A 27,651-nucleotide genomic window follows, 5' to 3' on the forward strand; every position below is an offset into this window, starting at 1 on the left:
TCCTGGGATGGGATGGGGTCCTGTGCAGGGGTGACAGTGCCTTGCTGGTGGCAGTAATTTATGGCCAGATTTCCTGCTCATCCCTAACCCATCCCCTGGGGTCCGAGCCCCTTAAACTGGGCTCTGGGCCTCTGAAACTGGGGTTTAAGATCCTTAAACTGGGATCTTGGCTCTCCAGGCTGGGGTCTGTGCACCTCAAACTGGAGTCTGTGCACCTCAAACTGAGATCTGGGTCCCTCAAACTGGGCTCTGGACCCCTCAAACTGTTGTCCTGAACTCAGACTTGTTCCCCAAGCGCCAATTTCCACAAAAGGCTGGATCCCACTCCCTGATTAGCAGAATTTCCACTATTTTGAGTAGGGGACTCAAATGGGTTGGCGGTCGTGACACCCTTCCCTCCCCCCCCTCCCCCCCCCCCCTCTATTTTTGATCGGTATAAAGCGGATGTTTTCACACTCACTGGTGGGGTTTGGGGAGCAATGCCCCCAAAAAATGTTGGGGAGACGTGGGGGGGAGGTGTGGGAGGGGTTTATTTGGGGGTACAGAGAGAAAAGGGGGGTGAGGAGACTCCAGGATTGAGATCCAGGGTCACCCCTGGAGGGGGGAAGAGTTTGGGGGGACCCTGGGGACGCCAGGATGGGCATTGGGGTCCTCTCTGGGTAAGGGAGACCCCAAGGTGAAGATGTGGGGTCCAAGCATGTGTTTAGGGAGGCCCCAGGATGGATTTTGGGATCCCCTGGATATTGGGGCGGGGGGGGGTCCTCAGCCGTTGGCGCCCCCTGGTGGCTGGGAAGACCCACTGCCGGATTTCGGGGTCCCCCTCCCAGGGGGGGATTTAGGGGGTCCCAGGGTGGCTTTCCGGGGCCCAGGGATGGATTTTAGGGTTCCAGCACCCGCAACGCGAAGTCCAGGGCGGGGGCGCTGTGAGTCAGACACCCCATGGACACCACGTCGATGTGGGGCCCCAAAAACTGGGGGAGGGTCCCCAAAACGACCCCCCCGCTGGCCTCCACCGTCACCCTGGGGTGCGCAGCCTTGACCTGCGCTGCCGCCAAGTGCAGCTCCTGGGGGACACGGGGGGCACCACGTCAGCGAGGAGCCCCTCACCCCCAAAACTGGAGGTGTGCAAGGCAGAAATCTACAAGTTACCCACCCGCTGACCCCCAAAATCGGGGTCCCCTCCACTCAGAAACCTCTCAAACTAGGGTCCCCCCAACCAAACCCACGAGTTACCCACCCGCTGATCCCCAAAACTGGCGTTCTCCAACCCACTGACCCTAAAAATGGGGTTCACCCCCCCCGTATCTATGGGGCTTCCCCACATTTTATACAGGGGGTTCCCCTATTTTCGGGGTCCAGTCCACACCTGGGGCTGCCTCCCCGGATTTTGGGGGCTCACCTGGGGGGAGAGGTTGTCCAGGAGGACGATGTCGGCCCCCGCCCCCGCGGCCTCCAGCGCCTCGGCTGCGTTGGAGCACTCGACCCCCACCCGGCGGGTGAATCCCCCGGCCCGGCGCACCCCCCAAAACCATCTGGGGGGGTGAGAGGAGGATGAGGGGGAGGAATCCCAGAGGGACCCCACCAAGCCCCGATATGGGCTGGGGGTGAGGTAAAAGAGAGGGTGCCCCCACCCAGAGCCCCTCAAATGGGGTCATCCCCCCCAACTCGTTGACCCACAACTGGGGTCTCTCCCCACCCCCCCGCACTGATCCCCCCAAATTGGGGTCCTCGCTTCTCAAATCCCCCAATTCGAGGATGTCTCCCAATTCCCCCCAAAATTAGGGTTCCCCCACCTATTGTCCTCTGAATTTGGGATCTCCCAACCCAGGACCTCCCAATTCAGGTGTGACCTCCCCCCCCATTTCCCTCCCAAACTGGGAGGGGTGAGGTTCCCCCACCCATCCCTCCCCAATTCAGGGGTCCCCCCACATCGCCCCTCACACAGAACCCTCTCCGGGGGTCCCTCCCACTCATCTCCCCCCCAGTTCAGTGCCCCTCTCAAATATTGGGGTCTCCTCCCCCCCAATATCAGTGTTCGCCCACCATCCCCGAAGTTTGGGGTCACCCAAGCTATAACCCCCCAAAATCGGGCCCCCACCTCCAACCCCTCCAGTTCAGGAGTCCCCCCTACCCAACACCACCAAAACTGGGGTCATCTCTCCTCCCACCCAGAACCCATCAATTCAGGGCCCCCCCCCATTTCCTTCCCAAATTGGGCTCCTCCCCCCAAATATTGGGGTTCCCCCACCCATTTCCCCCTAATCCAGGGGTCCTTCTGTCTGCCCTCCACCCATTGTCTCCCAATCAGTGTGTCCCTACCCAAATTCGGGGGTCCCTCCACCCAGAATGCCCGATTTAGGGGTCACCCCCCCAAATCGATGTTTCCCCTCCTTCTCCCCCCTGAAACTGGGGTCCCCCACCTACCTTTTACCCCATATCAAGCCCCAAATACGGGTGCCCTCCCCACAAAATTTCGGGGTGCCCACCTGCTCCAGCCCCCCAAACCGGGGTCCCCCCTCCTCCCCTCCCGAAAATATCGACACTCCACCAAATTTCGTGGTCTCTCTACCCAGAAACCCCCAATTTATGCATCTCTTCCCCCAAATCGGAGTTGCCCCCTCGTCTTTTCCCAGACTTTGGCCCCCCTCCCCGAACCCCCCCCAATTCAAGGGTCCTCCGACCCATTACTCCCCCAAAAATTCGGGGTGCCCACCTTCTCGAGCCCCCCCGCCGCCGCCGCCAGCGCTCGGTGATTGTCCTTGAGCAGGAGGAGCCCCCCCCCCCAATCCTCCCCGGTGGGGGTCGGCGCCCCCCACCCCAGCGCGTATTTCTCCGCCAGTCGGAAGCCGGGGGTGGTTTTTCGGGTGCCCGCCACGACCCCCCCCCCACCCCTGTCCCCCGAGCCACCCCCACGGCCCTCGCGGCCATCGAGGCGACCCCGCTGCAGCGCCCCAAAATATTAAGGGCGACCCTCTCCCCCGTCAGGACTCCCCGGCCGGACCCTCCACCTCGGCCACCAGCGCCCGCCCGGGGGGCAGCGACCCCCCCTCGGGGACCCTCCAGGTGACGCGGCACCCCGACACCCCGAACACGGCCTCGGCGAAGGGGGCCCCCGCCAGGACGCCCCCCGGGCCGCCCCCCGCCCTTGCTGAGGAGGTGGGCGCGGGTCGGGGCGTCCCCCGCGACCCCCACGGTGGCGTCGGGCCAGGGCAGGTCCTCGTCCAGCCACGCGCGGGCGAGGGACACGAGGCGGTGGGGGGGCGGCAGGGGGGCCCAGAGAGGGGGCGGGGGGCTCGCAGGTCATGGTGGGGGGTCCTGGGGAGAGGGAGAAGGGCGTTATTGGGGTGCTCGCGGGGGATTTGGAGGGAGTTATTTGGGTCCAGGGAGGAATCTTGGGATCTTCAGGGCGGGGAGAGGTGGCTCGGGAATCGCGGGGGGGGGGGTGGTTTGGAGGGTTACTGGAGTCGTTGAAGGGGGATTTGGGGGGATATTGGGGGTTTGGGAGGGGGATTTGGGGGGGCTTATTGGGTGCTAGGGAGTTCCTGGAGGAGATTTTGGGGTCCTTGGACAGATTTTGGGGGGATCTGGAGGGGGGATTTTGGGAGGTAATTGGGGTCCTGAGGGGTTCTTGGGGGGATCTTAGGGAGTTATTGGGTCCTTGGAGTGATTTTGGCATCCTGGGGGAGTCGAGAAGGTTCTGGGGAGGATCTGAGGGGGCATCTGGGAGAGAGGTTGGGGGTTCTGGAAGGGGTCTTGCAGGGGATTTTGGGGTCCTGCAGGGACTTCGGGGGGTTATTTGGGTCCGGCAGGGGGAAGTTGTGGTCTTCGGGGGGGTGGGGAGGAGGAGTCTGGGGGCTTTTGGAGGTGGTTTGAGGGCTTATTGGGGTTCTGACAGGGATTTTTGGGGGGCCCTGGGGGGTTTATTGTGGTCCTGGGGAGAGATATTGGGGTTTAGGGGGAGTCCTGAGGGGTCCGCGGGGGGATTTCGGTTGGTTATTTGGGTCTTCAGGGGTCCGAGAGGGATTTGGTGGGGGGTTGTGGTCCTTAGAGTGGTAGAGGGAAGGATGTGGGGGCTTTGGGGGTTACTGGTGGGATTTTGGGGAGTTTTTTTGTGTCCGAGGGGGGAATTTTGGGATCCTGAGGGAAGTTGGGAGGGGGGATATTGGGGTCCTGGAGGGGATTTTGGGGGGTTATTAGGGTCCTGGGGGGCATTTGGGGCCCTGGGGGTAGGGCAAATGTGGGTCTTGCCCCACAGGAAACCCCCAAATGTGGGTCCCACTCCACCCGGACCCCCTTTAAATGTGAGTTTCCCCCCAAAAATGACCTTCCCACCCCCAAATCCACCCCCTCCACATATGGGTCCAAACCCCCCCAGAAACACCCCCAAATCTCGCACCCCCCAACCCCCCCAGATGTGGGTCTCCCACCTGCCCCTCCTCCCCAGCTCAGGGGGGTCCAAAGTCTGGCCCTGATTGGCCACATCCCCCCCCCCCCCTCCCCCCGCGCCCAAGTGGGGGATGGGCACCTCACTGACCTGTCACGACTTAGGGGGCAACTGAGCGGAACTGGAGGGGGGTCAGGGGAGTTCTTACCTGTGGGGGCGTGCCCAGCCCCGCCCAAAGACCCTCCCCCTTTGCTGTGATTGGCTGTCCCGGGGTCCCCACCCCCCACCCAAAGGTTTGGGGTGGGGGAGGGAAAATTCTCTTTATTGGCAATAAATAAGCGATGCTGGGGGTGGGGGGAATGACTGGGGGGAATTTGGGGGGCACCCCATGATCAGGAGAGGTGCTTGGAGGACTTGGGGGCTCAGGGTTCTTGAAGGGCACTGGGGTGGTGCCCCAGGGACGGGGGTGGTGCCCCAGGGACAGGGGTGCTTGAGGGGCCTCATCTCCAGCCTGAGGAACCAGGAGCTCAAGGACTCCCTGAGGCAGCTGATTCACTTGGTCACGTTCCAGCAGGGCTGAGGCACCCATCTCTCTTCCCAAGTGATTCCCAGCTACTGTCCAGCAGCTTCTGTGCTTTGGGTGTTTGTCCTGTGAGTATTGGGTTTCTACAGCCACACCAAGCCATCCCTCTGACCCCAAGGCCTTCTGTCAATGTGTCCTTCTTTCTGGCAGAGCTGCCCTCCCGTGGAGCCTCTAATGAACGGGGGATGTGCATGGAGTGCAGTGCCCAAAGACTGGGATTGCCAGGAATAATCCACATGCTGTCAATGTGTGTGGCCTGGGGTGCCTCTGGCAAGGGAACAGCCCGAGGCACTGCAGGGTGCTACAGACTATTAATGAAGCGCTTGTTGGATGATCTTGCTCCCCAGGGTGCATGTTCCTGTGATGCCAAGTGGGGCCAGGAGGGAAGGGCAAACAGAAACGGGCTGTTTGCAGGGGGAGATACAGGGATGGTCAATGGCAGCAAGTTGTGAGCAGAGAAAAAGGAAAAAGACAATATGAAGCAAAGGAAATGCTCAGGGCTGTTTGGGGGGAGCTGCCAGGCAGCCCTGGATCTGAGCAGCAATGTCTGCAGTGGGACAAGAAACTCACAGGTCACCTGAGCAAACTTTCTCGTTGACTTCAAAGGTCACTGGGAACCTGAGTGGTTTTCCTCCCGTCCAGAAGAGAAGGTCTGTGGTCAATGGACATAGACAATTGTTCATGTGCATCACAGTAGTGTCCCAGTGCTGGGCACAGAGGAATGACAACAGTGACTGGCTGCCAGGACAGCTCCAGACCACTGGTGACTTCTGGGCCTGGTCATCCAGCCAAACTTCCATCCCCTCATCATCCACTGCTTCAGTCTGGCTGTGAGATGATGGGAGACCATGGCCAAGGCCTTCCCAAAGTCCAAGTGTACCCCGTTTCCTCCTTTGCCCTCCCAAACACTTTGTGCTGTGTTTTTCTTTGCCTTCAAGTGCCCGGGGATGACTGTGGGAGGGCTTGTCCTGTCACCTTCCCGAGGACTGAGGTGGAGCTGACCAGTCCCTCCCCACATGGCACACTTCCAGGGCAATGCCTGGCAAAGAGTGCAGGTCCTCTGGGCCTGATTAGAAGACAATCAGAAGAGATTTCTTCCCACAGGATCACAACTCCAGCTCAGCTTTTCTGAGTGTTTTTCTCAGAGTCATGAATTCTCTGTTCCACGGGCTGTAGATGAGCGTGTTCAGTGGGGTCTTGAGGAAAGGGAAGACAAGTATTTTTCTGAAGGCCAATGTCACTTGTGCCCGCAGAACTCTTCTGAGTGCACAGGTGAGAAGCTCCCCACGTGTGCCTCCCCAAAGGCTGTGCATCGGCAGGCACCAGCCAGAGAGCCAAGGAAGGGGATCCAGCAGAGAGGCCTTTGCAGTGGTTGCTTCCAAGGCAGATGAGAGAACTCCCATTGGGACTGGGGAGGGGGGTGAGGAAGAGCAGCAGTGTGTGTGTGTATCAGGGCTCTGTGAGGTGTCCACACCTGAGCTGGGCTCATGCCCTGCCCACATGCCGGGGGGGTTAAAGGCACAAGTCCTTCCCTTGCACACACAGACAGTTCATTGCAGCAGGGGCAGGGTCTCCCTGGCTCCTGCTGCTCCCAAGGGCTGGAGTCACCTCAGCCCTGCGGGGTGTCACCTGCTCTGCCCTGTCTGAGATGCCCCATGGCCTGAGGGATTGACACAGGGAGCTCTGTGCACAGAAGCACATCCCAATGCTGCACTAAGGGATTTCCCAGGAAATGTTACTATCAGCTTCTAGGATCTTTCAGCAGGACTCTCTCAGTTGCTGCAGTGCAGGGGAAGTGGCCATATGGCAGAGCAGGGCAGGAGCTGCAGGCAGCAAGGGCAGAGAGGAGAAATGAGCAGGAGGTTCAAGGGATTCTGGGGTGGGAGGACAGGGCAGAGCTGCTCAGGGGAGGAACCTTGCCAGCCCTTTGCCACAGTCAGGCTCTGGCTGCAGAGCAGTGCAGGTGAGTTCCTGCAAGTGCCTCTCCCAGCTGCCAAATGGCAGCAGTGCCAGGAGCTGCCAGGATGGCTCTGCTGGATTTGCTGGGGTGCAGCAGGAGAAGCTGCTGCAGAGCAGGACTTGCTGCTGCCCCCTCAGAGGCCCAGGGCAATAAGGTTCCCTGTGGCAGGGCTGGCTGTGGGGTGGGAAGGTGGGGGTGCAGCCAGGGGTGCCCAGGGCTGTGGTGCAGAGCAGGGTCCTGCCCCCAGGGCTCTGTGTGCTGGGGCAGGGACTCTGCTGCCTGCCAGGGTCAGCTCTCAGCCCGGCCAAGGAGCTGCCACGGGGCTGGGGGAGAAGGGGTGGGTGGAAGGAGTGACCCCTCAGGGCAGGGCAGGGCTGGGCAGGGCCCTTCAGCTGCAGGCTCAGGGCTCCTCACAGCTTCAGCTCCACCTCCTGCCATTTCCAGGGGCCCTTCTCAGGAAGCACATCCCCCCAGAACACCCCCCCTTCCCAGCCACCGCAGGGGTCTGGGATCTGCTCTGCAGCCCCTGCCCAGGCAGAGCTGCCCCTGGGCACTGGGCTGGGGATGGCTCTGGCAGCACTGGCAGGGAGCTGAGCTGGGCACAGGGAGGGGCTGCTGGCAGGAACAGCTCCTCACCCAGAGACAGGCAGGCAGGAAGAGGGAGCTGCTGCCAGAAGTGCTGGGCAGGGGGATGTGGGCCCTCCCTGCTGTCCCTGTGGCACAGACCCCTTCCCTGAGCAGCTCCTGCCTGGGCTCCTTTCCCAGCCTAAGCAGAGCCTGTGCCCTCAGGCCATGGCCCCTGGGCTGTGCATTGCCCTGCAGCAGCCAGAGCCCAGGCAAGGACAAGGCCCCCATTGCCATCTCTCTCTGTGTGTCCCTCCTCCCTTGGCAGCCGCATTGTGGCATTTCCCTGCCATCCCCTGTTGTCTGGGCTGTTCTTCTTCTCACCATTGGCTTTTCTCAGGCAGTGCAGGGGCTTTGGGGTGGTAGGTTCCTGTCCAGACACAAACCCTTTGGGTGCTGCTGTGGGGATGTGTCTGTGGGAGCAAAATGCCCAAGTGCCCTCCAGGCAACTTCAGGACATTCAGCTGCTTCCCCGGGTGTCCTGCAGGGTGTCCTCCAGAAGGGCACAGCTCTGCCATAGTATCTCTGTGCTGCCTGGGATCCCCATGGAGAGGACACCTCGATGGTAGAGCCATAGAAATGCTCTGGACAGCTGCAATGATCCCTCTGTGTAGCAGTCTGGGAGAAGAAAGAGGAGATCCTAATCAGGCACCCTGAGAAAAGACAAGCAGTCTGTCAATCTGCCCTTTGAGCCCAGATTCCTCTGCTCCCAGAAAGGCCCTGTCTCTTTTTAAAGGAGCTCCTTAGCGTGATCCTCCCTCAGCTCCAAGCTGCCAGCGAGGGGCGGCTGAGAACAGGAGTGATGGCCAGCGTAGTTCTTCTCTCTGCACTGAGAGACCATCCCTTTGCCTCCCAGGACCCACGAGATTTCACTTGGAGAACATTAGAAATGTCAGGGATTTCAGCCATCCAAATTCAATCCTAAATGTGCCAAGTGAAACTGTAAAAAACTACAGCAAATCCCCTCAGCTCTGCTCTGCAGTTGGGCAAACTGTGAACAGCAGGGCTGGAGATGCTTTGATGTGTCACAGGCTTTGATGTGTCACATTTAATCTCGGATCACCCCGTGTTCCGAGTTGCCTCTCACAGCAAGAAGGATTCCTCAGGACCCCGTCACAGAATCCCTGCTCTCAAAGCCCCCATCAGCCAGCAAAACCCAGAGCTCAGGGGAGGAGGATGCAGAGAGGTCTTCCTAAAAAGAGAGACACATTTTGCCAATAGAGTCTGACCTGACTCAGTCCTGCCTTTTCCTCCTCAAGAGAAAACCACACCCTGAGACAGCCCCAGAGCTGGAGGCAGCACTGCAGGAGGGGTCTCAGCTGAGCGGAGCAGAGGGGGCAGAACCCCCCTCCCCTGCTGCCCACGCTGTGGGATGAGCCCAGGACACGGGGGGGTTGTGGGCTGTGAGCTCCCATAGCTGGCTCCCATCCTGCTTTTCATCCCCCACTATCCCATGGCCTTGGATGCAGGGCTGCTCTCCATCCCTTCAGCCCCGAGCCTGGCCCTTGAGATCTGGGGGCATTTGACACCCGCTGGCTCCTTTGATCCCCTTTCCCATCCCTCCCAGAGCACAGGGAAGGACTGAGGGGCCTTGGCTGATTGTCCCTGACCCTAACCCTAACCCTGCCCCGACACCAAGCTGTGCTCCTTGGGGACGGTGCTTGGACAGCCCCAGTCTGACCCTGTTTCCCGCTGTGCCCCCAAACTGTGCCAGCAGTGCCAGGGCCTGTCCCTGCCTGTGATCCCAGCACGGACACGCAGCAGGACTGTGACCAAGCTGCCGGAGCACTCAGGCCTTGCACCCACAGCAGGGCTGGCAAGGGGAGTGTGGAGCTGCAAAGAGCAGCTGTGGAAAGAGCAGGAGCCCTTGGCCCTGGCCCTGCTGCTGGGCTGGGAATCTCTTCCCTCCTCCTCTGCACAAAGGCACTGCCCCTGCAGCTCCACAGAAGGGCTGAGGAAGCATCTTGGACACACAAGTCAGTGCAGGGCACTTGATTTTCTTGAAATTCACAGTGATCGTGGCACCTCAGTGTGTCTGTGCACAGCAATGGTAGGTACTGGTGTAGCAATAGAATGACTAATGACAGTCCTTTATGGAAAACAGTAACACAAGTTAAAAAAAAAGGAATGCAAATATAAAATACACCAATACAAGAACAAAATAGACACGTGGCACAAAGCAGTCTGACATCCTGGATGCTATGAAGAAGAAAAAAGGCACTTCATTGCTTCTGAAAAGCATCCAGTCATTTTCCTCCAGGCACCCTTGAGGTCCTAGTTCCTCCTGGGGGGGTTCAGTGCTGGAGGCACCAGCAAGTCCAGAACTGACCTCAGCAGTTCCAGCAGCGGGGAGGAGATGGAGGGGGGCTTCAGGTGGGCAAACCTGACAGTGCTGACAAACAGGGAGACCACAGCCAGGGGAGGCAGGCCCGTGGAAAAGGCTCTAAAAAACCCTCCCCGAAGTTCACTCCCTCTGCTCTCTGCACTTTGGGGTTCTGGGGGTCCCCCCGTTCAGGCTGTTGCAGGTCCCTCGTGTTTTGGGGGCCCCCTCTCCGGGGTTCTGCCTTTTCCGGGCTGCTGCAGATGCCGGGAATCCCAGGGGTCCCCCCTCTCGGAGCCCCCTCTTTCAGGGGCCGGGGGTCCCCGGCCCCCCCACCCCTCTGGGCTCCCCCTCTCCGCGCTTCCCCTCCCGCCCCCCAGGCTGCCGGGGGTCCCCCAACTCCGCTGTCGCCCCTCTCTGCTCTCCCCACTCCGGGGGCCCTAAAAAAGGGGCTCGTCGCGTCCCCCCCCGCCGGCACCGGGCTGACAATGGGGGCGGCGGGGCCTGACCCCGCAACACCGACCCCCACCGCGGGGGGGTCCCCGCATCCCCCCGCCCACCTCCCGTCTCTGCCGGGAACCCACCCCGGGATCCCCCCAACAAAACCAAACCACCTCCCGGGGACCCCCCGAGGTCCCCCCGAGGGCCATTTGCGGCTCAGCCCCAAACATCTCCCCCAAAACCCCCCGCACACCCCCAACCCATCGCACCGACCTCCCCCTCCCCGCCCACTCAGGGGGGCGATGCTCCTCCTCTTCCTCCTCCTTTGCCTCTGCCCGCTCCTCCTCCCCCCGCTCCATCCCCCGAGCCGGGAGCTCGAGGTGAGTTGGGGGCCCCGATGGCAAAGGGGCAGAGGGGAAGGAGAAGAGGGGCTGGGAGCCCCAAAGTGAGCGAGAGAGGGGGTGGGTCACTGCCAAAGCAGCGGGGGGCGACGGGCAAAGGGTGGGAGAGGGGAAGAAGGGGAGGTGGGAGAGCGGCAAAGGGGTTCCCGTGGGGGTCCCTTCGTGTCCCCACAGCTCGATCCCTGGAGAGGAGGGACCCCCGGGCCCCAGCGGCTGATGGGGGCCGGGATGTTTGTTGGGAATTCCCGGCAGGCCGAACAAAGGCCCCGGCCACGCGTCGGGAACTCTTTGATTGTCCCCAACAGTGGCGGGAGTTCCCCAATTCCCGCCCCCCAAAGTGGGGAGATGGGAGAGGGGGAAGGCTGGGAGTGTTTTTGGGGTGAGTGTTGGGGCTGTCGGGGGGCAGAGTGCTGGGGAAGGGGGTTTTGGGGGATGCCAGGGCCGAGGAAAGGGGAGTGCGGGGCTCTGGAGAGGTGGGATGGGGGGTCCAGGGAGATCCCCTGGCCAGGGGTCGGCGGTGTGGGGGAAAGGGAGGTCCTGGGGGTCGGGAGAATGGGCAGAAACCGGGGTTCAGGGGGTCCCCCCGTGTTCCAAAGAAAAGGGTCCTGTGGGTTGTGGAAAAGGCAGGCCTGGGGGTGCAGGGGGTAGCAGCGTGAAGGGAAAGCAGGGCCTGGGGGCTGGGAGAGGCGGGCTGGGCGGGAAAGGGGGTTGCAGGGGGGTCTTAGTGCAGAATAAGGGGGTGCCAGGGGGTTCCTGTGGCCAGGAATGGGGGTTTGGGGTGTCCCAGAGGGAAGGCAAAAGGGGGGATGTAGGGATTGGGAGAGGAGGCCCAGGGGGTCTCTCGGGTCCTTGTGTCCAGGAAAGGAGGGTGCAGGGGCCTCCAGTGTGAGGGAAAGGGGGTTCAGTGGGTGGGGAGAGCCGGGATGTGCAGGAAGGGCAGTTCAGGGGGTGCCGGGTGTTGAGGAAAGGAGGGGTTGGGGAGTGGGAAAGGCAGGAGTGGGGGTGGAGGGGGTGGCAGGGTGAGGGAAAAGGGAGGGTGTGGGGACTTGGAGAGGTGGGATGGCTGGGAAAGGGGGTGCAGGGGGGTCCTGGAGCTGAGGAAGGGGGTGAAAGTCCCAGTGGTGGAGAGGAGGTGCAGGGGGATCCTGATGGGCAGGAATGGAGGTCCAGGGAGTGCCAGGGTAAAGGAAAAGGGAGTCTGGGAGAGGTGGGATGGCCGGGAAAGGGGGTGCAGGGGGTGGTGTTCTGGATAAGGGGGTGCAGGGGGGATCTGTTGTCCAGGAATGAGGTGTTCAGGGGGTCCCTGGGACACTCCAGGACCACTCTACAGGATATGCCAGGAGTGGGGAACTGAGGAGACAGGGAGATTTGGGGGTCAGAGTGGTCCCAGGGTCAAGGAAAGGGAGAAACGGGGAGAGCTGTGAGAACTGGGAAGGGGCTCCAGGGGGTCCCAGGGTCAAGGAAAAGAGGGTCTGAGGATGAGATGAGGTGGGATAGCCAGGAATGGGGGGCCAGGGCTCTCCAGGGTGAAGGAAACAGGGGGATCGAGGGACTGGGATGAAACAAAGCAAGGCCTGAAGAGTTAACTTAGAATGCATGCTCTGAGCCAAGAAACAAAGAACTAAGTTTCAAGGACTAGTGGAAGATAACACATACATAAATCTGACACACTGACACAAAAGAACAGAAAGTAAGAGCTTCAGAGATGCTAGCACACACATAAATAGACGTATGGAAGGAACACAGGGAGATAAGGGGAAAGAGAAGGGCCAGAGTCCAGAATCTCCTGCCAAATATCAGAAACTCCTGCCAAATACATGTTGGAGTCAGCCAAATTAAGGAAAGTTCAAAAGTTTACCCAAGAAAGAGGAGTAAAGCGACGACCCCTGAAGCTGAAGTAACAGGATGTACCCCCGAAATTCTCCCCAAAATGATGACCGCGCTCCTGCCTCCACCTTAACTCCTCCTGCTATGAATATTATAACTAGATGTTGCAATAATATGAACATGCATAAAATGATGATGTAATCTCTCGCACAAATTGTATAAATAGTCTGGCTTTTCACTGAGTGCTTTGAAACTCTTTGTCCAGCGCGAGCAGGGAGTTCCCCAGTGTTGCATAAAATAATTACCTCGCTGCTTAAAGACTAAACCTTGTCTCTGAGCAGTTCCTTTGTGCCTTTTGGGGCACAAATTCGGCATCAGGGAGAGGTGGGATGGTGAGGAAAGTGGGAGCAGGAGGGTCCTGGAGTCAAAGAAAGAGGGGTGTGGGGTCTGGAAAACTGGGACTGGGCAGGCAGGGGGGCCCCAGGCCCAGAGGAGCAGGAAGAGGAGGAGGAAGAGGCGGTGGGGGCTGCTGAGACCCCCGGAGTGGGGAGAGCGGAGAGGGGCGATCCCGGCACCGCAGGACCCCTGTCAGCCTGGAGAGAGGGGGGGAACCTGCAGAGAGGGGAGGGTTGGGAGTGCAGGAACCCTGAAATGGGGGCCTGGAGAGGGGGTACCCTTGGGAGCCCTGGGACACTGAAGTGGGGAGCCTGGAGAAAGGGGAGTGCTGAGACCCCCGTCAGCCCAGCCAGGGGGACCCCAGAGAGAGGGGAGCCCAGAGAAGGGGGACCCCTGGGATTTCTGGGACCCACAGCAGCCTGGAGAGGGGGAGACTCCATAGAGGTGGGACCCCTGAGAGCCCCAGCACCCCAAAGCAAGGAGTCAGGGGAGAAGGTACCCCTGGGGCCTCCAAAACCCCCCTCATCCCTAAGCAGGGGGACCTTGGAGAGGAGGGAACTGCAGGACCTCCAGCAACCCAGAGAAGGGGGTCCCCCAGAATACCAAAGTGGGAAGACCCCCAGTATTCCTGGGACCCCCCGCAGCCCAGAGAGGGCGGGACCTTGGAGAGGGGGGACTCCCAATACACGTGGGACCCCCAGCAGCCCAAACGGGGGGCCCCCAGAACCCCAAAGTGGAGAGACCTGAGAGGGGGAACTCCTGGAAGGGTTATTTTGGTCTGAACCTTGGAGTTTCGGGGGGGGGGGGTTGGCTGAGACTTGGTGTTTAGGAGTTTTTTATGGACACGAGGTGCTTGGTGACTTCTAGAGATGGACTTGGGCGGGAGGAGCCCCCAACCCAACGTGCTCAGCCCTTGTTTTTCCCCCCACAGCAGGACTTCTTCCCAAAGCTTGGCCAGATGAAGGAAGCTGCGAGGAAGAGGAAGATGCCATGGGCCCTCCAAGCAGGTGAGGAGGAAGTCAGTGCCCCTTTGCCCTGTCTTGTCCTGTATCTCCCAGCCCAGCATCGCCCCCGGCTGCAGGACAACCCCGCTGCTGCCACTGTCCTGCCGGGGCCGGATTTGGGGGGATGTCCTTGACCTTCCCTCTGGGCCGGAGGCAAATCCCCTCCCTGAGCTTCTTCCTTCCACTCCTTGTTCCTTTTCCTTCCTTCATCCTTCTTGTTCCTCCCTCTCCTTCCTCCTTATGTTTTTTCCTTTCTCTCCTTCTTCCTTCTCCTTCCTTTCTCTCCTTTTTCTTTCAGTTCCGTCTTCTCCTTCCTTTCTGTCATTCCTTGTCTCCTTGCTCCTTCCTTCTCTCAGGACCAGCGTGGCCGGCAGGACCAGGGCAGTGGTTCTTCCCCTGTACTTGGCACTGGTGAGGCCACACCTCGAGTGCTGTGTCCAGTTCTGGGCCGCCTTCTTGCTTCCTTCCTTCTTCCTTCCTCTCCTTGTTGCTTTTTCTTCTTGTTCTTTCCCTTCATCTTCCTTCCTCTCCTTTTTCCTTCTCTACCCTCCTTCCTCTCCGTCTTCCTTCTCCTTCCCTCTGGGCCGGAGGCAAATCCCCTCCCTGTCCTTCCTTCCTGCCCCAGGCCCCGAGCTGAGGACGGAGGGCACGGAGGACAAATCCCCCCGGCAGACCCTGGTGGGAGAGGCCGTTTTGAAGGGCTCCACGGCACAGGAAGGCAGCAGGCAGGAAAAGGGCCGGAGATCCCCCCGCAGGAGGGGCTCCAAAGCCAGCCCAGGGTGCTCTGAGGAGGAAAAAACCAGCCTGTGCCAGGAAGGCGGCCAGAGCTTGAGCTGGAGCTCCGACCTGGTGGTGCAGCAGCAGCTTCACACCAGCGAGAAGCCCAACAAGTGCTTGGAATCTGGGAAGAGCTTGAGCCAGAACTCCGAGCTGGTGGTGCAGGAGCGCATCACTGCCCTGGGGAAGCCCTACAAGTGCCCCAGCTGTGGGAAGAGCTTCTGCAGCAGCTCCAACCTCCTTGCCCACCAGCGTGTCCACACGGGGGAACGGCCCTACGAGTGTGCGGAATGTGGGAAGACCTTCATCTATGGCTCCCACCTCTTCACCCACCGCCGGGTGCACACGGGGGAACGGCCCTACAAGTGCTTGGAATGCGGGAAGGGCTTCAGCGTCAGCTCCCGCCTGATCCGCCACCAGCAGATCCACACTGGGGAACGGGGGCCCCAGCCTTACAAATGTGGGGAATGCAAGAAAAGCTTCACATACAATTCTCAACTCGTCACCCACCAGCGCATGCACACGGGGGAGAAGCCCTACAAATGTGGGGAATGTGGGAAGAGCTTCAGTGTCAGCTCCCATCTGACCCAGCACCAGAAGGCCCACACGGAGAAATGGCCCTACCAATGTCTTGAGTGTGGGAAGAGGTCTCGGAGCAGCTCGGACCTCCTCAAGCACCAGCAGACACACACGGATGAGAGGCCCTTCCGCTGCACTGACTGCGGGAAGGGCTTCAAACGCAACTTCACCCTCGTGAAGCACTGGCACAGCCACAACAGGGAGGGGCCCTACAAGTGTGAGGAGTGTGGGAAGAGCTTCACCCACAGCTCTGCCTTGACCACACACCAACAGAGCCACCAGTAAGGGAAGCCCTGCGAGTGCCCGACTGTGGGAAGAGCTTCATCTGCTGCTCCAACTCCATCACCTGTCGGAGGACCCACGTTGGGAACAGGCTTGGTGACCCACATTCCCAGTGACCCACGTTGGGAAGACCCCTGGCTGGTGGACTGGCAGGATAGTCCCAGCCTGGCCAGACCCAAGGTCCAATCAAGCTCATAAGCAAGCTGTCACACAAGATCAACTGCTGGAGCCAGGCTGTTGTCTCGGTGTTAACTCTGCTCAAACCATCCTGGTTGGTCCAGCGTTGAACACACACCCTGCTGGTTGAAGTCTGAGTTGACAGATAAGCTGAGAGCTGGCTTGGAAAGGCGGGCCTGGCACTCAATCACTTTATCCTATAAAAAGTCCTGTCCCCCCTCATGCCGTAAGGTTCTTCCTGACAAAACCCTCCCTGGGGAGTGTGTGGAGATTCCTCCCTTGGCTGGGGATGCCCTCCAAGGTCACTCCTCGAGGTTTAGGGAAAGAGATCTCCCCACAGGCATTGGTCTGGACGAGTTACATCAGATCAGTTTGTCCAGCATGAGCTGCCTTGCTCCCAACGTTGAAGAAACAAATACCTTGCTGCTTAAAGATGCAAAGTCTCTGAGCAGTTCTGTTATTCCAAGGTTTTTCGGCATCAGTTCATATCCCCCCTTGGAGTCTGTTTTACCTGGGAAGGTGATCAGGAAGTGACCTCTGCCAGCTCTTGGCTCATGAATGAATCCTTGGCTGCTTTTTTCTCTCCTCTGTCCAGTTGCAGAGGGGAGTGAGAGAGTGGCTTTAGGGGGTCCCTGGTGTCCAGGCAGGGCCAACCCACTCCACCTGCTGTCTGTGCCCTGTGACTGGACCTGGTGACAGTGATGGAACGGAGCACGATGATCCTCCCTCCCTTCCCTGGGTGCTGCTGGACAGACCTGGTGTCTGAGCCCAGCGGGAACACCTGATCCCTGTCTGTGCACTTGTCCCTTGAGGGGACAGGCATCCCTCTCGTGCCCAGTCCTTCAGCCCCTCTGCCACCCACCACCACAGCAATAATTCCTCCCGTCAGACCCCAAAGCCAAACCCCAAAGCCGCCGAGTGCCGGCAGCGCCGGGAGCCAGACCCGGCAAAGGGCTCCTGCCCCTGCGCTCTCCCGGCGGGCGGGAGAAGCCGTGCCTGGAGCCGCTCGCTTTGCGCTGGGCTCTGCTGCCTCTGCCCCTTCCCACCACCCCACCTGCTTTTGGACAAACCTATTTCTTGATCCTGAAATGGGGGGCTGGGGTGTGATGGTGTTGCCAGGCCTTCCCGGCTCCTTAGGTTTCTCAGCTCTGCCTGGCTCCGGGGCACGGCTCGGCCTTTGGCTCTGCCTGGCTCTTTTTGGCCTTTGGGTCTCCCTGGCTCCTTCCAGCCCTCAAGAGTTCACAGTGACATCGCTTTTGGGTCCTTTGATATCGGCCCAATGCTGCTCCTCTGTGGCACAGCGGGGCCTCCTGGAGCCATGGGGACATTGGGACACTCTAGGGACACATGGAATCAAGGCTGCCCCTTGACCCTGCGGGACCTCCTGGTGCCCTGGGGCACCTCTGACACTTCCTGGCCTCTGGATGGCAAGGAGGAGCCTGTGACAATGCAGGGCCTCAGGGACCCAAAGGCACCCTGTGACACTGGGGCACCTCGTGGTTATCGGTCTCTTCTGACAGTTCTGTGCAACCACAGAGAGGCAAAACAGTGGAGCCTGAGCGTGTTGATCCAAACTATTCCCATCTCACCTGAAGATGTCCCTGCTAACAGAGGTCCTGTGTGTTCCCTCTGCTCTCTGGGCACTTGCATCCTTTGAGAGCTGCCCATCACTGGGGTAGCCAAGAGCACAGGGCGGGGGATCCCCTGGAGGGGGAGCAGAGACATCTTTCCTAGATCACCTTGCTCAGAGCCCCATCCAACCTGGCCTTGAATGTTTGCAGGGATGGAGCATCCACCACCTCCCTGCAAATGTGTTCCTGTGTTTCAGCATTCTCACTATAAAATATTTCTTCTTTATCTCTAGTCTGAACTTAACCTTTTTTAGATTAACTCCCTCACTGCCTGTCCTATTGTGACAGGCCCTACTGAACCCTTTGCCCACATGTCTCTAAAAAGCTGCCTTGAAGTACTGGAAGGCCCCAAGGAGGTCTCCCCACAGGCTTTTCTTCTGCAGGCTGAAGAGCCCCCACTCTCTCAGCCTGTCTCCATTAGAGGGGCTGCAGCCCTGGGATCCCCTTGGTGGCCTCCTCTGGAAGTGCCCCAAGAGGTGCGTGTCTTTGCTGTGCTGAGGAGCCCATGGAGCTGCAGGAGATGCCAGGGCTGGCAGGGGAATCCCCCCAAGCCATTGCCATTGCGGGCGGGTGCGTTGCAGACAGCCAGAGGAGCCCAGAGCTGGAGGCAGCACTGCAGGAGGGGTCTCAGCTGAGTGGAGCAGAGGGGCAGAACCCCCCTCCCCTGCTGCCCACGCTGTGGGATGAGCCCAGGACACGGGGGGTTGTGGGCTGTGAGCTCCCATTGCTGGCTCCCATCCTGCTTTTCATCCCCCACTATCCCCATGGCCTTGGATGCAGGGCTGCTCTCCATCCCTTCAGCCCCAAGCCTGGCCCTTGAGATCTGGGGGCATTTGACACCCGCTGGCTCCTTTGATCCCCTTTCCATCCCTCCCAGAGCCCAGGGAAGGACTGAGGGGCCTTGGCTGATTGTCCCTGACCCTCCCCTGCCCCGACACCAAGCTGTGCTCCTTGGGGACGGTGCTTGGACAGTCCCAGTCTGACCCTGTTTCCCGCTGTGCCCCCAAACCACCGGGTGCCCCCGTGGATGTGGGAACACACACCCACAGACAGACACAGAGCATTTGTTTTGCTACAGGGGTTTATTGATTCTTGCAGGAAAATTGCCAGGGCACCCAGGGGATCAGGGGGGTCCTCCAGGGATGATCATCTCCTCATGCCGCTGGAGGGGGCCAGGACACGGGTGTCACCACCACTTCCAGTCCTGAAAGACAGAGCCCCAAACGTCACCCCCGGTGTCCACAGGGACATGGCAGGGGCCTTGTCCCCACCCGTCTGTCTGCAGGGAGCTGGGGCAGGAGAAGGGAATTGGATGCTGAGATCCATGTGGCCCCCAGAGCCCCTGAGCCCAGGATGCTCTGACACCTCCCCGAGCCCCTCCCTGCCCTCCCGGTGAGCCTGGGGGTCTGCAGAGCCCCCAGTGCAAGGCAAGGCTTGGGGGCAGCTCTGTCCAGCTGCCCCGGGACACGGAGCAGGGACAGCCCCCTGCGTGTCCCTCTGCTGTCCCCAAGCTCTGCCCACTGCAGAGGGCTCAGGGACCCCCCAGGGCCCTGCCAGGCTCCTTTGGGGGGCTGAGGAGCCTCCCATATTTCTCACCTGGACATGCAGAGAGGCAGCCGAGCGTCACTGGCGCATCAGCTCCACCTGGTCAGCCACGGGGGGCTGGGGACAAAGGCAGGGTTAGAGACACACTGAGGTGTACTGGGACACACTGGGATGTACTGAGACACACTGGGGTGGACTGGGGCAGACAGGGCTGTACTGGGACACACTGGGATATAGTGGGGCATACTGGGGTGGAATGGGACACACTAGGCTGGACTGGGACACACTGGGATGCCAGGGAGAGTCGTGGCCATGAGAGGATAGGGTCTGGGCCCAGCAGAAATCGGGGTACCCACCTCAGACCTCTTCACTCAGTGGACATCCATGCCTCCCTGGAGAGAGAGTGTGAGGTGTCACTGGTCACTGGGGTGTCCCCAGGCCCAGGAGGGATGGGGGGACTACATTTCCCACACTGGGGACATCCCAACTCCAGAACTTACCCCAACACATCCACCTCCTCCTTGTCCCGAGATTGGCTGAGGAAGGAGAGCAAAGGTTTAAGCAGGATTGGCCCCTGTGGGGCTGGGGGAGGGACACGGGTGTCCCCAGCACCCCCATCCCATGGTTGGCCCCGTTCTGAGGGGGAAAATCCCTCCTGCTCCCCCAGCCCCACTGCACCCAGTTTCCCCTGGGATCCCTGTTCCTGCAGGGCCCAGGGTGGGGATGGAGACAAGGAGAGCCAGGGGAATTCAGGGCCTGCAGGGAGGGTGGGGGGAGGAGGAGGGGACCCAAAGAGGGTGAAGTGGGGGGAATTGGGGATCCAACAGGATGGGCATTGGTGTGTGGAAGGGATGGGCCTGTGGGGGATGCGGGTGAGGAGGAAGGGATTCCAGTGGAGGGGACCCAGGGAATGAAGCACGACAGGGGTGGGGGCAGGAGAAATGGGGAAGGGGAGAAAAGTGGAAGGGATTGGGAGGGGCTTTGGGACTGGGATGTCAAGGCAGGGGATTTCTGGACACGAGTGTCATGGGCAATAGGAAAGGGAAAGGATTAGAGGAGAAAGAAGGGAAGAAATGGTGTGGGAATGATGGCCTGTGTGTGTGTGGTGGGGTGGACTGGGGTGTGTGGGAATAGAGTGGGGGCCCTGAGGAAGGGCCTCCCCGGGGCACACTGGGGTCAACTGGGGAGCACTGAGATGGCCTGGAGGGTGGTGGCCACCAGAGGGGAGGGTCTGGGCCCAGCACAAGCCCTGGTACTCACGCTGGTCAGGGTTCCCTGTAGAGAGACAAGGAGACGTCACTGGTCACTGGGGTGTCCCCAGTGCCAGGAAGGGATGGGGGCCCAAAGTGCCCCCCAGTTCCCACACTGGGTGCCCCCAACTCCCAGACTTACCTCCCCACATTGGACGCTGCCGGCCTGAACGGGCTGCAGGAGGAGAGCAAAGGCTTGCTTGGGGTTGGCCTTGTGGGGCTGGGGGGGACACGGGTGTCCCCACCCCCTCCAGCCCCGGCTGCCCCCCGGGCTGAGCGGGGCTCTTTGGGATTGCGGCTCCCAGGCAAGTTGGGGACACCAGTGCAGGGGGAAAGGCAAGGCATTGAGGGCAAAGCCTGGAGGAAAGGCCCTGGGAAGGGGTCATGCATGGCAGGGCATTTCCCAGTTGGTGCCAGTTCAGCCTGGCCAGGCCTTGTCCCACTTGAGCCCAGTGTGGAGCTTGGGCCTGTTTGTCCTCCTTGGACTCCAGTGGGGCTTGGCCCAGTTCCACCCAGTTTGGGTTGGGCCTTTGCCTTGGCTGGGAAAGAGAGGAGATGGTGGGGAGATGTCCCAGGGGACCAAGAGGATGGGATGGGGAGGCCCAAAAAGGTGGGATTTGGGGTCAGAAAGAGCAGGAAGCGTTGGGACTCTGCCAGGACGGAGCCGGGTGCAAGCATCCCGTGAGGAAGCGGAGCTGCAGCAGCAGGAGTTGAATTGTGGGGAGGGGAAGGAGAGAGGGAATTGTGGCCAGAAGAAAGTGGCCTGGCCCGGGGCTGGGGGTGCTGGGGAGTGCTGGGGGAGCCCCTGGATTGGGAAGGGGCCCATCCCTGAGCCCATGTCTGCCCCTGGAAGGGCCTAGGCACCTGGGGGTGCCAAGGGGGTGGGCAGGGAGCTGAAAGCAGCTGCATATCCTGTGGGGACAATCCCACAACAACACAATCCATCCTCCAACAGCCCCAAAAGGCTGATCCGCCCTTGTCCTCCTGCCCATCCCTTGCCAGAGTTTTCCCTCTGGGACACCCCAGAGCTCAGCCCAGCCCCAAACCCAGCATGTCTGAGCACAATTGTCCCTGTTCCCACTTCAGCCCCTTGGATGAACACGGGACTGGCACTGACCCCCTTCTTGGGGCACCAGGGCCCCGGGACTGGGGAAACAGGGAGCTGGGAGATAAAGGGGCTGACGGGCAATGGGCACAGGCGGGTGACTGGGATCTCCAGTCTGGGCAGGCACTGGGGAGCACTGGGCAATGCTGGCCCTGACACACAAGGGCTGGGCCCAGGGAAGTGCTGGGGTGGTGGCAGTGCCCGGCTCCAGCCCATTTGCGGGCACTGCAGCCCCCAAGTGGTGCAGGCCCAGCCACGGCCTCCCCGAGCAGAGCCCAGAGGGGCAGATGCCCTTTGCTGGCCCTGCCCCTGTCCCAGCTGGGCACACCGTGTCCTCCCGCATCAGCCGGGCCCTGCTCTGCTGAGCTGGCCCAGGCAGGGGGGGCCAGGCACTGGCAGCCCAGCAGGGCTCTGGCTCCACACTGGGCTGGCCCTGGCACACAGCTGCCCCAGTGCCCCTGTCCCCAGGGATGGCCCTGCCCTGCCCTGGGCCCAGCGCTGGCCCTCAGCAGGATGGCACCTTCCCGCCCCACTCTCCCTCCCTCCCCACCCGCCTCACAGGCCCCTCTGGGCTGGGACCCCCGTGGGCACAGATCAAGGACAGGCACTGAGCGGGGGCTCCCGGCACCTGCCACAGCCTCAATTCTCCACTCACCTTTGCCCACAGTTCCGCAACACCTTCCATCCTTACGGGCCCCTGACCAGACACAAGAGAACATTGTGGGGCAGCTGGGAAAACATCTCAGCTGAATGACTTGACTATTTGCCTTGCATTTTCCCCAGGAGCCGGCAGTGACCTGGAAGATTTTCCTTTTGCCCCTTTCTGCTTCGTGCCTCCTTTCTTGGATAACAGGAATGTTGACAGAGGATGGGCCCAGGGGAAGCGAAGCCCAGCAGGGGTACCCACTCAGGGGTAGCTTTTACAGCCCCTGCATCCCAAGGGGATGTGATTGCCTCCACCACAGGGAATTCCATCTCATCCTGGGCACCTCCTTCACTGGGAGTTTGCAAGATCTTTCTCAAAGCCATTCCTGTCCTTCCCACTCTGCAGGAGACACCTCCAGAGGCTGAGGACTGCTGCCCCGTTCCCAATCCCGCTGTCCGTGCCCTTATCCCCAGCAAGGAATCCCCAGCTGGACTCCACACCCTCCAATTCCTCACTCCTGGCCCCAGTATCCGGCATCTTCCTTAATGATGGAGGCCAAGGGATGGAGGGCACCCTGAGCCTGTGACACTGAGCTGAGTGGGGCAGGTGACACACCTGAGGGACAGGATGGCATCCAGGGGGACCTGGACAAGCCAGAGAAATGGTCCCAGAGTGTGGAGAGAGAGATAAGGCTAAAAGTTAACCTAGAATAGGAATTAGAGAGGAAAACCAGCTGCTGCTTCCCGGACAACAAAGAGACTCCAGCTGCTGCTTCCCGGCTGGGATAAGGTCACGATCCCCCGCAAAGCTCCCCAGGCACCCAGAAACAATTGTAGCACTTCTCATTAGAAACCCTCAAACTCCTCCTAAACCTAAAGAAAGAGCATAAAAGACAGTTGGAAATGGGAAAGGAAATGGAGGGAGATTTCCATTGAACCTGCTGGGATCAATGGAGGGGTTGAACCTCCCTTCCTCCCCTCAGGGACGCTTGTGCTGGGTGGGAAGTGTCAGCTCTGTGTGTTAGTCACTGCTTGGAAGGACTAGAGCTGGCTTTTGCTTCCTAATGTATTTGTGGATTGGTTTGGTTTAGAGGTTGTGCTTTGCTTTGCTTTAACAACAATTTGAGATTGTTTGAAGCGTGTTTTTGCAGCCAGACCCTGTCCCTGACCACCACGAACCTCTAACCTGTGCCAATTTGTATTAATAAAGAGTGTTATTCTGCAGACTGTTGGAGGAAGTCCTTTATAAAAGTGCTGCCAGTTTTGTTGATATCGGAGTAACTGGTGGAAATATCCACTGAGGGGTTTTCCTTTGGCTGTGACATGTCAGTCCCCAAAAAAGGGCCCTGGAATTCCCCCCACCTGGTGGATCTGTTTGGTGGAGGGTTCCTGGGTGGAATATGGGACAGACTCGATGGGACTGCCAGGGTTTTGTTTTTCCCTGAGGCACCAGCAGACAAACAAATCTCCAAGAGTCGGGTGAATTCCCCTTCCCCCCGTTTCCCGGCACACACGGGAATCTGCTGAGGTTGGACAAGACCAAGGTGGTGCAGCCGGGTCAGGGCAACCCCCGGGATCGGTGCAGGCTGGGGGAGGAAGGGATGGAAGTCCCTGCTGGGAGAGGGCTCTGGGGGTGCTGGTGGGTGACAAATGGGACACGAGCCAGCCCGGAAACCCCCCGTGTGCGGGGCTCATCCCGGGGGCAGGGGAGGAGGGGAATGTGCCCCTCTGCTGCCCTCAGGTGAGACCCCACCTGCAGTGCTGCCTCCAGCTCGGGGGGCCCAGATCAGGAGGAATGGACCTGTTGGAGTGGATCCAGAGGAGGCCACAAAGATGCTCTGAGGGCTGGAGCCCCTCTGCTCTGGGGACAGGCTGGGACAACTGGGATTGTTCAGTCTGGAGAAGAGAAGGCTCCAGAGAGGCCTTAGAGCCCCTTCCAGTGCCTCGAGGGGCTCCCAGAGAGCTGCAGAGGGATTTTGGATAAGGACCTGTAGGGATGGGAGAAGGGGGAATGGCTTCCCACTGACAGAGGGCAGGCTTAGAGGGATATTGGGAAGAAAGTTTTCCCTGTGAGGGGGGAGGCCCTGGCACAGGTCGCCCTGAGAAGCTGTGGCTGCCCCATTCCTGGAAGTGTAAAGGCCAGGATGGACGGGGCTTGGAGTAACCTGGGCTAGTGGAAGGTGTCCCTGCCCATGGCAGGGGGTGGCACGGGATGAGTTTAAGGTCCCTTCCCACCTAAACTAGTCCATGATTCCATGATTCTGTGCTGAGACAAGTCCCTGTTGTGGACAGTGACTGTAAACCAGTCCATTATCCCAGTCAAAACCAGGACAACAGGACAGACACCTCCTGTTAAGTCTGGTCCTGCCCCCTTTTGCATCTACTGAGGGACTCTGGGAAGCTGAGGGCACCAGGAAAATGGGAAGGGAGACATAAATGTGGGGAGAACAGGGCCCCCTTTTCTCCTCCCCTTTCCCTCTGTGAGTTACCACAACACCTCTCTGTGGGTCACGGCCTGAGGAGAAAGGCCAGGCCCAAAATGCATTTGGATCCAGAGTGTGGGAAAAATCCCACAGAAGGGACTGCAGGAACAAGAGGAATTTCCTCAGGTGCTCCCAGCCCTGCTCAGGGGGAAGGAAGGAGACAGTCCAGGGGGGATCAGCTGCACCTCAGGCACCCTGGTCACGTCTCTCGTCCATCTCTCTCTCAAACACCAAACTGGGGACATTTCCCTCTTCCAATGAGCTGCTGCTCCCACAATTTGGATAGTCCAGAGTGGGACCTTTGGTGGTGAAGGGCTGTAAATGCCTCCTTCTTGAGCGGCTTCACCTCCCCTGGGCCCATCCTCAGTCAATGTTCCTCAGTTATCCAACAAAGGAGGCACGAAGCAGAAAGGGGCAAAAGGAAAATCTTCCAGGTCACTGCCGGCTCCTGGCGAAAATGCAAGGCAAACAGTCAAGTCATTGAGCTGAGATGTTTTCCCAGCTGCCCCACAATGGTCTCTTGTGTCTGGTCAGGGGCCCGTAAGGATGGAAGGTGTTGCGGAACTGTGGGCAAAGGTGAGTGGAGAATTGAGGCTGTGGCAGGTGCCGGGAGCCCCCGCTCAGTGCCTGTCCTTGATCTGTGCCCACGGGGGTCCCAGCCCAGAGGGGCCTGTGAGGCGGGTGGGGAGGGAGGGAGAGTGGGGCGGGAAGGTGCCATCCTGCTGAGGGCCAGCGCTGGGCCCAGGGCAGGGCAGGGCCATCCCTGGGGACAGGGGCACTGGGGCAGCTGTGTGCCAGGGCCAGCCCAGTGTGGAGCCAGAGCCCTGCTGGGTTGCCAGTGCCTGGCCCCCCCTGCCTGGGCCAGCTCAGCAGAGCGGGGCCCGGCTGATGCGGGAGGACACGGTGTGCCCAGCTGGGACAGGGGCAGGGCCAGCAAAGGGCATCTGCCCAGACTGGAGATCCCAGTCACCCGCCTGTGCCCATTGCCCGTCAGCCCCTTTATCTCCCAGCTCCCTGTTTCCCCAGTCCCGGGGCCCTGGTGCCCCAAGAAGGGGGTCAGTGCCAGCCCTGCGTTCAGCCATGGGGTTGGAGTGGGAACAGGGACAATTGTGCTCAGACACACCGGGTGTGGGGCTGGGCTGAGCTCTGGGGTGTCCCAGAGGGAAAGCTCTGGGAAGGGATGGGCAGGAGGACATGGGTGGATCAGGCTTTGGGGGCCATTGGAGGATGGATTGTGTTGTTGTGGGATTGTCCCCATTCTCCTCGGCACCCTCAGGTACCTGGACCCTTCCAGGGGCAGCTGCCCCGTGCAGGAAGCTGGAGGGATGCCGGGGAAGGTGGCTGGATGGGTGCCGCAGGCGGGATGGACTCTGTGCCAGGGCTGGGCTTGTGGCCAGGGCTGGGGGCTGTGCCCAGCCGGGCTTTGCCCCGGGGGCTCTCGGGGAGGGGGCAGGGAGGAGTCCCGGCAGGGATAAATGTGCTCCTGCCCTTGTGCAGCCTCAGTCAGCGCTGTCCAGGCCCAGAGGAAGATGAAGGTCGCTGTGCTCAGCGTGGCCCTGCTCTTCACCATCCTGCTGAGCCCCCCGGCAGATGCCAAGGTGAGGCCCCCATGCCACGACCATGGGCTCAGGGATGGGCCCCTTCCCAATCCAGGGGTTCTCCAGCACTCCCCAGCACCCCCAGCCCCGGGCCAGGTCACTTTCTTCCGACCACAATTCCCTCTCTCCTTCCCCTTCCCACAATTCAGCTCCTGCTGCTGCAGCTCCGCTTCCTCACGGGATGCTTGCACCCAGCTCCATCCTGGCAGAGTCCCACTGCTTCCTGCTCTTTCTGACCCCAAATCTCACCTTTTTGGGCCTCCGCATCCCATCCTCTTGGTCCCCTGGGGCATCTCCCCACCATCTCCTCTCTTTCCCAGCCAAGGCAAAGGCCCAACCCAAACTGGGTGGAACTGGGCCAAGCCCCACTGGAGTCCAAGGAGGACAAACAGGCCCAAGCTCCACACTGGGCTCAAGTGGGACAAGGCCTGGCCAGGCTGAACTGGCACCAACTGGGAAATGCCCTGCCATGGCCCCTTCCCAGGGCCTTTCCTCCAGGCTTTGCCCTCAATGCCTTGCCTTTCCCCCTGCACTGGTGTCCCCAACTTGCCTGGGAGCCGCAATCCCAAAGAGCCCCGCTCAGCCCGGGGGGCAGCCGGGGCTGGAGGGGGTGGGGACACCCGTGTCCCCCCCAGCCCCACAAGGCCAACCCCAAGCAAGCCTTTGCTCTCCTCCTGCAGCCCGTTCAGGCCGGCGGCGTCCAATGTGGGGAGGTAAGTCCGGGAGCTGGGGGCACCCAGTGTGGGAAGTGGGGGGCTCTTTGGGCCCCCATCCCTTCCTGGCACTGGGGACACCCCAGTGACCAGTGACGTCTCCTTGTCTCTCTACAGGCAGGCGGGATCGGCGGCCCGGTGGGTACCAGGGCTTGAGCTGGGCCCAGACCCTCCCCTCTGGTGGCCACCACCCTCCAGGCCATCTCAGTGCTCCCCAGTCCACCCCAGTGTGCACCGGGGAGGCCCTTCCTCAGGGCCCCCACTCTATTCCCACACACCCCAGTCCACCCCACCACACACACACAGGCCATCATTCCCACACCATTTCTTCCCTTCTTTCTCCTCTAATCCTTCCCCTTTCCCATTGCCCACAACACTTGTGTCCAGAAATCCCCTTCCTTGACCTCCTAGTCCCGAGCTCCCCCCCAATCCCTTTCAATATTCTCCCCTTCCCCATTTCTCCTGCCCCCACCCCTGCCCTGCTTCATTCCCTGTGTCCCCTCCACTGCAATCCCTTCCTCCTCAACCACATCCCCCACAGTCCCATTCCTTCCACACCCCAATTCCCCCCACTTCACCCTCTTTGAGTCCCCTCCTCCTCCCGCCCACCCTCCTGCAGGCCCTGAATTTCCCCTGGCTCTCCTTGTCTCCATCCCCACCCTGGGCCCTGTAGGAAAATGGATTTCAGGGGAAACTGGGTGCAGTGGTGCAGGGGGGAACAGAAGGGATTTTCCCCCTCAGAACGGGGCCAACCATGGGATGGGGGTGCTGGGGACACCCGTGTCCCTCCCCCAGCCCCACAGGGGCCAATCCTGCTTAAACCTTTGCTCTCCTTCCTCAGCCAATCTCGGGACAAGGAGGAGGTGGATGTGTTGGGGTAAGTTCTGGAGTTGGGATGTCCCCAGTGTGGGAAATGGGGGGAAATG

General features: G+C 60.5%; 2 protein-coding genes and 1 long non-coding RNA gene across 3 annotated transcripts; 1 reads left to right on the forward strand and 2 right to left on the reverse strand.

Annotated features, from left to right (window-relative positions):
- Window positions 1-512: 512 nt before the first annotated feature.
- On the reverse strand, window positions 513-10,671 carry LOC135404825 (nicotinate-nucleotide pyrophosphorylase [carboxylating]-like). Its single transcript, XM_064639556.1, is given in 10 exon segments — window positions 513-1,064; window positions 1,400-1,527; window positions 2,710-2,779; window positions 2,781-2,821; window positions 2,824-2,893; window positions 2,896-2,993; window positions 2,996-3,143; window positions 3,145-3,292; window positions 9,881-9,943; window positions 10,604-10,671. Coding segments are annotated over 10 exon segments (1,020 nt in total). The 3' UTR covers window positions 513-878.
- A 3,255-nt stretch (window positions 10,672-13,926) lies between these two features.
- LOC135404826 (zinc finger protein 239-like) lies at window positions 13,927-15,581 on the forward strand. Its single transcript, XM_064639557.1, has 2 exons — window positions 13,927-13,943; window positions 14,696-15,581. The coding sequence occupies exons 1-2, from the start codon at window positions 13,927-13,929 to the stop codon at window positions 15,579-15,581; spliced, it is 903 nt and encodes a 300-aa protein (XP_064495627.1).
- A 3,176-nt stretch (window positions 15,582-18,757) lies between these two features.
- On the reverse strand, window positions 18,758-19,524 carry LOC135405896 (uncharacterized). The gene is made up of 3 exons (XR_010426081.1): window positions 19,432-19,524; window positions 19,288-19,323; window positions 18,758-19,048 (listed from the first exon to the last, which is right to left on the reverse strand). It is a non-coding gene; the product is annotated as an uncharacterized LOC135405896 (long non-coding RNA).
- Window positions 19,525-27,651: the final 8,127 nt, after the last annotated feature.

Source organism: Pseudopipra pipra, chromosome W (genome assembly GCF_036250125.1).
Source record: "Pseudopipra pipra isolate bDixPip1 chromosome W, bDixPip1.hap1, whole genome shotgun sequence".
Taxonomy (NCBI): domain Eukaryota; kingdom Metazoa; phylum Chordata; class Aves; order Passeriformes; family Pipridae; genus Pseudopipra; species Pseudopipra pipra.